At 38.6% G+C, this 10,000-nt stretch overlaps 1 protein-coding gene across 1 annotated transcript; it reads left to right on the top strand.

Annotated features, from left to right (window-relative positions):
* Positions 1-1,663: 1,663 nt before the first annotated feature.
* On the top strand, positions 1,664-3,746 carry LOC137988848 (melatonin receptor type 1B-A-like). The gene has a single exon (XM_068834809.1). It carries the CDS (start codon positions 1,778-1,780, stop codon positions 2,831-2,833), a length of 1,056 nt encoding a protein of 351 aa, XP_068690910.1. The 5' UTR covers positions 1,664-1,777; the 3' UTR covers positions 2,834-3,746.
* The last annotated feature ends 6,254 nt before the right edge of the window (positions 3,747-10,000 follow it).

Here is a 10,000-nt window from a genome sequence, read left to right as displayed (position 1 = left end):
ACTTGACAGAAAGAGCCATTACAACATTACAAGACTATCTAGATGGTTTTATGGAAGAAAGTGAGGAAGAAGTGGATACAGATGATAAAAGTGTCTCTGGGGAAGATAGTGACAGCTTGACAGAGAATGAAGACTGTGGTGACTAAACCTTAAATATTGTGATGCTCCACTGAGGGGTTTAATGTGAGCTGGATTAATTTATATTGTTTTAACATTTCATGTGTGTTGATTGGGTGGTTCTCACAGAAAATATTCCAGATCGTTTAGATATAAAATATTTCGTTTGATATGTAAAGACCGCTTTTGTGCAACAGTTGACATACATGTAGGGTTGTTGAGTTGTGCGGGTTGATTTATAAGTTATTTAAATAATATATTTTAATTAGCATAGAGTTGCTGAATTGATAATTAAACGTTTCACAAAAAAAAATTAAAGAAAGAAAAATAGTAGAATGAACGAAGCCTATTAACTACTAACCATTTTTGTCCAAAAAAATACATGAAAGCATTTTACCACGAGTAAGCAAAATTTGAGTTTTGTCGAACATTCAGCGTCTTTAAAGTACTCCTGATTGTGGTTATAATCAATTTTCTTTTATCTTTTGTAGGTTATATTAGGTGCTCGTTTCTTAATTTAAAATATTTGATGCCTATTTACTGAGTTAACCTTGGTCCTTTTATTGTAAAACTGAAACATGTGTTAGTCTAAAATTTCCACGATAAGGAATAGGAAAGTAACCTTACGACTTCCTTTCTAGAAACGTTCCGTCACTCTATTGCACCTGGAAAAGGAAGGAAGCGTTTCCACGATAACAAATGGAACAATCATCTCAAGACTTTCTCCCCAGAAAAGTCTCATTTTTGAGACACCGAATGTATCATTTTATGGCACCCGGGAAATTCAAGAAGGGCTTATTTCCTTTTTCGAAAAGCGCCCATATTCTGACTGAAATTGTTTTGAAATTAGATAAAACCAAACCCCGAGATGAAAAGTGCATCCAAAGCAGACTTTAACCTTGCCTTTGGAAATACTTTTCTAAAATGGAATGAAAAGATTATAGCTCAGAACGTAAACAAAAAAGGCCCTCAGAGTATTGTGTATGTTCCTATGTTCCGTAAGATATTTTGTCTTTGATAGTAACATGGCAACGTGAAAAATAGGAATATATTAGTTAAATGAAAAGCGTTCGTTGATACTGTGAGGATTAAGGGTGCCGATTTAAAAGATGAATTTTTGTTCCACTTTCCCACCGACGCAGCACCACAGTTTCTTTAGAAACTACCCTCCTCAGAAATGCATAGTCTGGTCAGACGTTAGACAACCGAAAGTTGCAAGAGATAGGACTGTGCTCACAAAGTGAAGCGAGCATTAGTAAATCACATGTAACATTATCTTGTGTAATTTTTGAAAGCCCCAAGAAAATCATAAGCAACAAGTATAAAGCCGAGCGCTTTTCGTACTTGCATGCGTGGTCCATGTTTGCACGATATATAGTTTATTGCGATCTTTTAAGAAGGTGCAGCTTAAATTAATTTGTGCCCAAATTAGGAAAGGAAGCTATTATTTCAAAAAATAATAATCCTTGGATAAGTTTCAAGTGTCTTTCGGAGCACTTTCTTCGTCCAATCAAATCCCAAGAAATTATGACATTGTCAAAATATATATAGTAACACGGTATATAGGCCTTTTAAAGAACCGTTTAAACTTCAGTTAACCACATCTCGGGAGATTCTAAGTGGGCTATTTTTTGTGCGATCGAAGTTTTGACCACACTGGATGATGGCGAGTGTTCTGCAATCAAGGAACGTAGTCTTGGTTCTCGTAGAAATCAGCGCGTTGATTGTCTTGAATCTTATGTCCCTTATGGGAAACACCTTGGTTTGTATGTCCGTATACAGAAACACACAATTGCGTACAACAACGAATCTTTACATCATAGCATTGGCAATAAGCGATTTACTATCGGCCGTATTTGTAATGCCGTTTGTGACAGCTGTTCTTGTAAGAGGCCACTGGATTTTTGGTGAAGTGATTTGTGATGTTCTTGCTTTCTTCAGTGCGTTTATCATCTACGTTTCACCAGTAACAATGGGGCTGACAGCACTCAATCGTTATGTGCGAATGTGCAGACCAGACCGGGAATATCAGAGGTTTTTTTCACCAAAAAAATCACTGGCCCTTCTAGTGTCTGTTTGGGTGATCGTTGCCTGTTACAGTGTCCTCCCAAACATAGTTGGTCTTCGAAAGAACACGTTTTTCCCGAGTATTGCCTCGTGCGCCATTGATCATCTCAGCGAAAATGGCAGACTGATACACTATTGCATCGTTGTTTCTTTGTTCTTGTTAACGCCTTTAACCATCACCGTGTTTAGCTACGTGAAAGTTGCGAAAAAAATGCAACACCACAAAATCGAAACTTCATTCTTGCGACAAAACTCACCGATCATCAGTGCCCGAGAGATAAGAATCAGTAAATCTCTTTTTATAGTTGTTTTCGCTTTCATGATCTGTTGGATTCCCTTTTGGATCATTGTCCTTTTAATGCGCTTCGATTTTGTTCAAAAGCTGCCACGAAATGTGAAGCTGCTATGTTTCTTTTTCCTTTACTTATCCAATGCGATAAATCCATTAATTTACGCTGGTATGAACCGTTGCTTCAGAAGAGAATTCCGCAAAATTGTTTGTGGATGTAAGAGGAAAATTCGGAATCGCATAACTTATGAAACCCCTCAGATAGATAAGAATAATGTTCCACAAGAAGTTGACGACGGGCATTTTGGTAATCTCACTGTCAGTAATGCTTTAAGTGTTGATCACGATAAAAAAGAATGAGAAGTATATTTGGTTGATATCTCACGTTTTATAGTAAAACTGTTTATTTTGACGATTTTGAGTCTCATTATCGCTAATAATTCATTTCTCAACTGAGCATTTAGGTCAATTATGATAGGTTTTGTAACCCCGTTGAAGTTTAGGTTAATTTGACATTTTTAACACATTATCTAATCAGTGGAAAAACTGGAACAGAAGAACATACGAAGGTTTCATCCACAAAAGGGAGAAGAGATTGAACAACAGTCTAGTCGGTTCTTTCTTCTCATCTATAGTTTACATCTATAGTTTACATCTATAGTTTGTCTTGCCGTTTGAGCGGCAGGTGAAGATAAAGGGTAATTTATTTACTCTGGCTTTTGGCAATTTCCTCTGTTCCCTACTTTAGGCCGTCAGAATTTGTACTTTCTATCCTTCCGATAATTGTAAATATGACAAGAACAACGACGATAGGACCAAGTATAAGGACATCATGTCGTGCATTATACTTACCGTTCTTAGATGAGTCAATATTTTGAAAACCTGCTAAAGTTTGCATCTGCCTAGAACGAATAAACAACAAAGTTTTGGATTTAATTAACATTGTCAAATACAAAGTTTTTTGATGAAATAAATATCAATAGAGTTCAGTACTTATTCAAGCAATAGGCTATTTCCGAATTCATGTCTGCCGCCTCTTCAAAGCGAGTCTAGATGCAAATTTTTTTCTTATGAAAATTAGTTTTCATTCATATGTAAAGTAGAACTAATTACCATCACAAAAACTCGGAAATGGCCTGTTGTTCTGGTAAGTACCACAGGTAGCCCAAGCTCCTTGCGCAAAATATAAGAATGTGTGTCGGAATTTAATGATCATAATGATAACTGTTCAAAAAAGCATTGGAAAGAAATTTAAGTTAACCGACTTACACTAGCTCAATTGTGTGTTACTTGTGTTTGCGTTGCGTTTGAATTGGGGGCAGTCCTTGGTAATTCCCGAAAGTTTTATATTTAGGTCCCTCTTCAATGCAATATATTAGGAAACTCGACTTCCCACTGCCACCGGATCTACTGAGGACAATTGGGCATAAATATTCTGAACGAAGGCTCTGGTAACCTCAAAATTTCACACGGGCCTTGACACATGGTCACAAAACACATACGTTTCTTGTTTCGGAGGATCAGTGAAGAAGGAATTATTCCCCGAAGATCTCCACAAACCTGACTTTTAAGTTCCATCGAAAGCAGCTTTATTCGGAGATATCGTGCGCAACCGTTTGAAAATGAACAACTTTCTAGTTTCAAAAGAAACTGTGGTCGGCTGCGTCGGTGGAAGAGTGAAACAAAAAATAAGCCTTGCGACCGGCCTCAAGTTAAAATTACTAACTCAGCGGGGTGGTGCTTCATCACTTGTTCACCATGTCAATCATATCTGTCTTCCCTTCCTTCAGGCCAAGAGTCGCTGATCAACATAGGCCTCAAGGCTCTTTATCTTCTAATGATATAGGTTCAGCTTTTGTCTCGGTGGTACTATATGATTCAACCTTCCAGAACTCTCCTAACTTGTTCTTTAGGGAAGCTTCCTCCCCATTGATAACCTTTACTCCGAGACGACCAGAGCTTTGCACATCGCGAGAACCACCGAGATCACTCAAGCCAATAAATGACTTAACAACAATCGGCTTGCCCTTGCTAACTTCAAGTGGCATGAAAACCTCTTGGACGTTCACCCAGCGGACACAGAAATTCGTCTTTCCTTCAACATCTGGGAAGTGCACACGCTGCATTGGTGGGGAGCAGGGGTGGTGCAGTGGTGAGAGCACTCTCCTCTCACCAGTTCGGACTGGGTTTCATTCCCGGTCCCTGCGTCATATGTGGGTTGAGTTGGTTCTCTCCTTGCTCCGAGAGGCTTTTCTCCGGATACTTCGTTTTCCCCTCTCCAGAAAGACCAACACTGTCAAATTCTAATTCGATCCGGAAAGCACGAACACATGTTGAATGACCTCCTGAGGGCTCTTAAGGTGTTCTGTGGGTAAAAAAATGACACCTACATTTTTTTTTTAACATTATTGTTGACATTTGTTAGTGGAAGGTTACTGGGAAATCCCTTCATGTTCATCGACTTCGCAAGAAAATGGTCTATCGTAGTAATGTCAGAACCTGAATCTACTAGGCTATACGTTGGAATCTGACTGGCTCTTTTCTTTGTTACCTTGGCTGGAATAACTTGAAGCAACATTTCCCAAGAGTCAACCGCAGCAGCTGAGGAGCAAGTTGAAGTGGTACCTTGTTCTGATACCGAATTTTGGTTCACTATTACATTTTCCCGACGAACACATACCATGATTCCCGCCTAGTCTAGTTTTAAGGAAGTGAAGTAATGTGTGATGGGTCTTGCCACAGCTATGAGCCCTGCACAAAATGGGAGATCTGCATTTCTTGCATGTGTGTCCAGTAGAACTGACACAGTTAATGCAAATATTTGTCAGCCGGTACAGCCGGTGGGGCTCATGGCAGATTCAACAGGATTCCTGGTTTACCGTTGCCGTAGCATAGTTGGATTGTATTACTCCACGTTAGTAGCCACAGCTTCACATTATCCACCACTAAAAAAAGGATGATTCAGAACATACGCTCTTTGCTTGAGGAAATCCGCGTCCCTGAAACCTGGCATCAGTTGACTCTTTGCGCTCGAGGCTTTTCAGATGTTCAGAAAATTTGGTCTGCATCCACTTGGGCAACCGTGTAATGATGACTTTCTTAAGAGCCGATGTCTGAAACTATGGAGAATCGGACCTCAGTCGTGAAATTTCGAGTTTCTTCATATTTTGCCCAAGTAACCTCTATAGTGAAGTATTTTCAAAAATAACATTAACATTTTCAACAGCTTTTCATTTCTTTCGAAATCGGACAGTTTGAAAATAAGGCTTATCGCCCTCTTTCGAATGTGAAATCGGCGGAAAACCACACATTTTTAACTCGCTCGTACGGTAAAACGCAGCGGCGTCTGTTTATAAAACACAAACACAATATAAACACACCTTAGCTCTTTATAATAAAATTTGCATAAGCTGTTGAAATGAGAATGTTCTGGCCGTTATTAGAAAAAAAAAACAGTTTCAGGCATTTCAATTAATGGCAAATTTCACCCAACTTTCACACTACAGAAACCCAATTGGTACGTCGAGTTTGAACATCAAATAACAGCAGCTTTGAAGAAAAACCTGTAAATTACTGTGTTAAATCAAGAGCCATATTATGGATCTTGGTAAACTATATCTGGCGGCACTGAAAAATTTCCCCGGCGAGAGACCAAAATGTGAAGAGTAGTTTGACAGGTGGCGAACTTTTGACACGAACAAGAGCTCGCTACAAATTATCGCAAATTAAGTTCTTCTAGAAAAAATCTTGTCGGGTACGACACAATTAAGAAAACAAAACATTCTAGGTTGAATTATCAGAATTTTCTTGCAGGTATAGACATTTAGAGACGGGAAGAGAAGTGTTTTGCTGTATTATTATTGTGTAATTTGAAGCTGTGCAGAATGCTTTCGAGGCTATGTTATATGCTTCGGCTACTGGCATCAATTTAAAAGTGCTTCAAATTTACAGTGCTTAGAAGAGAACAGAAGTCAAAATGTAAATGTTTAAACATAATTACTTGAAGTATTAGCGTATAAATCTTAAGCTTATACTTCGCCACAGTCACAACAAACATTACCCAGAACCTCCGTCACAAAAAAAATATTCATCCAACTTACGTGGAGTTGCTATAAAATACGAGTTATCATAGCCAAAAATAGTTACAGAGGACTCACCACAGTTTACTTGATCTGCAACGCCAATGCAGGGTCCATGCAGCAATTCACAGTTCTGAAGCCGTTCAAAAGTAACTAGAATTGCGTGACTTAATTGTGACGTCGTGATCAAAACAACGTAGGGATTAAGAATGGGGGTCGGGCAATTTTTTCTACAGGAATTTTTTTCCATGCCTAAAAGCTTTACATGAATTTTATTTAACTAGCTTGCAATATCTTTCTTTGATTTACTGCTATACACGATTTTTATTTATTCTGCAAAAGCTGTGCAGGAATCTTTTTCGTATTTGACTAACCCCACCACGCCTTCCCCCGCTCCCTCAAGATAAAATGGTCCGTCCTTTAGTAACAGAAGTATCAATCACACTGAAAAACAGCTCAAAAAGTATCGGTATCATTAACTTATAACTGGAAATCTCTCAAAACTGGTATGACGAAGTTACCCGACACTTCATAAACTGAGGAAAGCGCAGTTCAGTGATCGTTTTTCCCCATCGGATCCGGTCACCTCATATCTTTTGCACTAATTCTTGCAAGTAATTATGAAGCAATTATGAAGTTAAAAAAGTACTTAAATGTATACGAACTCCAAAAGAGATTAACATAACTGTTAGAGGGTCAATTTAAAACATGGCAACTGCAGACTAGGTAACTGTCGAACTTCTCAGCATTGATTGGGTGGTATAGGACGGATGGACCACACCAGCGTTTCACTGTATCTGATCGTGTGGTGTGAAAAGAAAGCAAACACTGCAACATAATTACTTACGCTTTTTTTATTTTCCACAAATAAAATGAAAATCCATGAAAAACTAATACCAGCGAGCCTTGAACCATTCGACTACGAGCAGTCCTTTCCGTTTAAGAAAAGTTGAAGGGAATCAACACGTGGCCGCCACGAGAGGCGCCCGCCGCGTGAAAAAGCGACATGCACGTCAGTCTTACCCACGCATGTGGAGGGCGAGTTTCGCGTCTTCTGGCATGTTAGTCTCAACTATCTCTGAGGGGAAAAGGGGGCTGCTTATATAACCCATACATTTCTTTACACTTTACTTCGTAGCCCGACAAAGGCAGCTATCAACAAGTTCTCCCAGGAGGGCAAGATAGGGAGCTTTCCTCCTCACTGTCGGTACAGGCACTTTGAGTTCTAAATGTGGACATAGTGAGGGGAAATGCGGGCATGGCTCTGGCTCTCTGTATTCCTAGCGTGACTTGTGCCGCCTCTTTTAATGCGGCGGGAGTTGATACATATAATAATTTGTTCAGCTTTAACCAACAAAAATATGTGTTTTTCTTCCGACGGGGATCTTTATTCACCAGGTTAACGATCGATAATTTATCTCCTTCGTTACAATTTAACAAAAATATTTCCCAGACTCTCCTTGAAATGTTTCATAAATTTGCATAAAAGGTGGAAAAATAACCTGTCCTTTGATTGACAGAGAAAAGGATTTATTCCGCAAAGTTTGTTAGCTTCAAAACTAACGAGTTTAGAATGGACCCATGCCTTGCTCAAGCTCTGGTTATCTTTAATCATAACGTGTTTATCTTAAAATTGATACAAATAATCTACGATGCGGAAATTCAACATCTTCGGATTTGCGCGCAACCCACATAACTCCGTATTGTGAGGACACGTACTTTTCAGGTGGCTGGCCTGGTAATTGGACCAGCTGCATTCGTAACCATTTTAAGAAAACTAATTACATGCCCTAACTAGATTCTGCGCAATTTCATTCTAGTCCAAGACATTAAACAAATAGATGCATTTAAAAATACGTACAAAACACAAAGCAAGTTATAACGAAAGAATATATTACATATACTCGTGTATATAACAGTATCAGACACGAGAGATATGTTAATACTGACGGCAAAGTCCTTGAAATAAACTCTTAGTTGCCTGATTGATTTCTAATGGATAGGAGGATGTTATTCCATTCACTGTCGAGCAGAACTTTCTCAATGTTTATTCTAAAGGTCAAGGCTTAAGTGCTGTAGCTCAGAAGTTTAGTGAAGTAATTAAGTTGCTCAGATTCGTAAGAAAGATAAAAGTTCGAAGGCTTCTAGTGACAGAGGTGGTCGTTAAAAAGCTGTCAAGAATAAAGTTTATCAAGGTCAGGAGATCCTAGAGGACCAAGTTGAACATACTGAGGCAAAATGTGATCATGGCTGGCTCTCTTTGTTCTTTACGTGACTTGTGCGATCCATTTTAATGTGGGAGTTGATACAAAGAATCTGTCATGTGGAAATTCGATTCAACAATGTCGGGAGAATGACCGTGACAGGTTATAAGCTTTTTAGGTGGCTGGCCTGTTAATTGGACGAGCTGCTTTCAAAACCAGTTTTCTCACTTGAAACCATCCACTTTTCGATGTCTAGGCTGAATTGTATTAATCTACGCCCACGAAGGTTAAAATTACTTTCAAGAACAAAATTTTAAATTAGCATAGAGTTGCTGAATTTATAATCAAACGTTTAACAAAAAATAAATAAAGAAAAAAAAATAGTAGCTTGAACGAAGCCTATTAATTACGAACCATTTTTGTCCAAGAAAATACCTGGACTAATTTTACCATGAGTAAGCAAAATTTGAGTTTTCGCGAACATTCAGCGTCTTTAAAGTACTCCTGTGTGTGGTTACAATCAATCTTCTTGCATCTTTCGTAAGAAAGGTGCTCGTTTCTTAAGTTAAAAAAAAAATGCCTATTTACTGAGTTGACTTCGGTCCTCTTATTCTATAACTGAAACATGTGTTAGTTTAAAATTTCCACTATCAGAAATAGGAAAGTAACCTTACGACTTCTTTTCTAGAAACGCTCCGTCACTTTATCGCACCTGGAAACGGAAGGAAGCGTTTCCACGGTAACAAATGGGACAATTATCTCAACACTTCCTCCCCAGAAAAGTCTCGTTTTTGAGATACCAAATGTATCATTTTATGGCACCCGGGAGATGCAAGAAGGGTTTTTGTTCTTTTTCGAAGAGCGCACATATTCTCACTTTAATTGTTTTAAAATTAGATAAAACCAAACCCCGACATGAAAAGCTCATCCAAAGCAGACTTTAACCTTGTAAATGCTTTCTAAAATGGAATGAAAAGCTCATAGCTCAGAACGTAACAAAAAGGCTCTCAGAGTATTGTGTATGTTCCTATGTTCCCTAAGATCTTTGTTCCTCCGTTTCCCAATAAAATTAGCCGTTTTCTCTTCTTCCTAAAAACCCCTGGATAGGCCTCAGAAGTGCATACAAAAATTTGTTTTATCAACGGAGTTGATGATGTAAATTGGCCACCGTACAGAGATTCTAAAGGCTGACGTTTCGAGCGTTAGCCCTTCGTCAGAGAAAATCGAGGAATTGTGGATTACGT

The sequence above is a fragment of the Montipora foliosa genome, unplaced genomic scaffold, assembly GCF_036669935.1.
Source record: "Montipora foliosa isolate CH-2021 unplaced genomic scaffold, ASM3666993v2 scaffold_432, whole genome shotgun sequence".
Lineage (NCBI taxonomy): Eukaryota > Metazoa > Cnidaria > Anthozoa > Scleractinia > Acroporidae > Montipora > Montipora foliosa.
The sequence above is the reverse complement of the archived record's forward strand: the minus strand, read 5'-3'. Positions and strand labels throughout refer to the sequence as shown.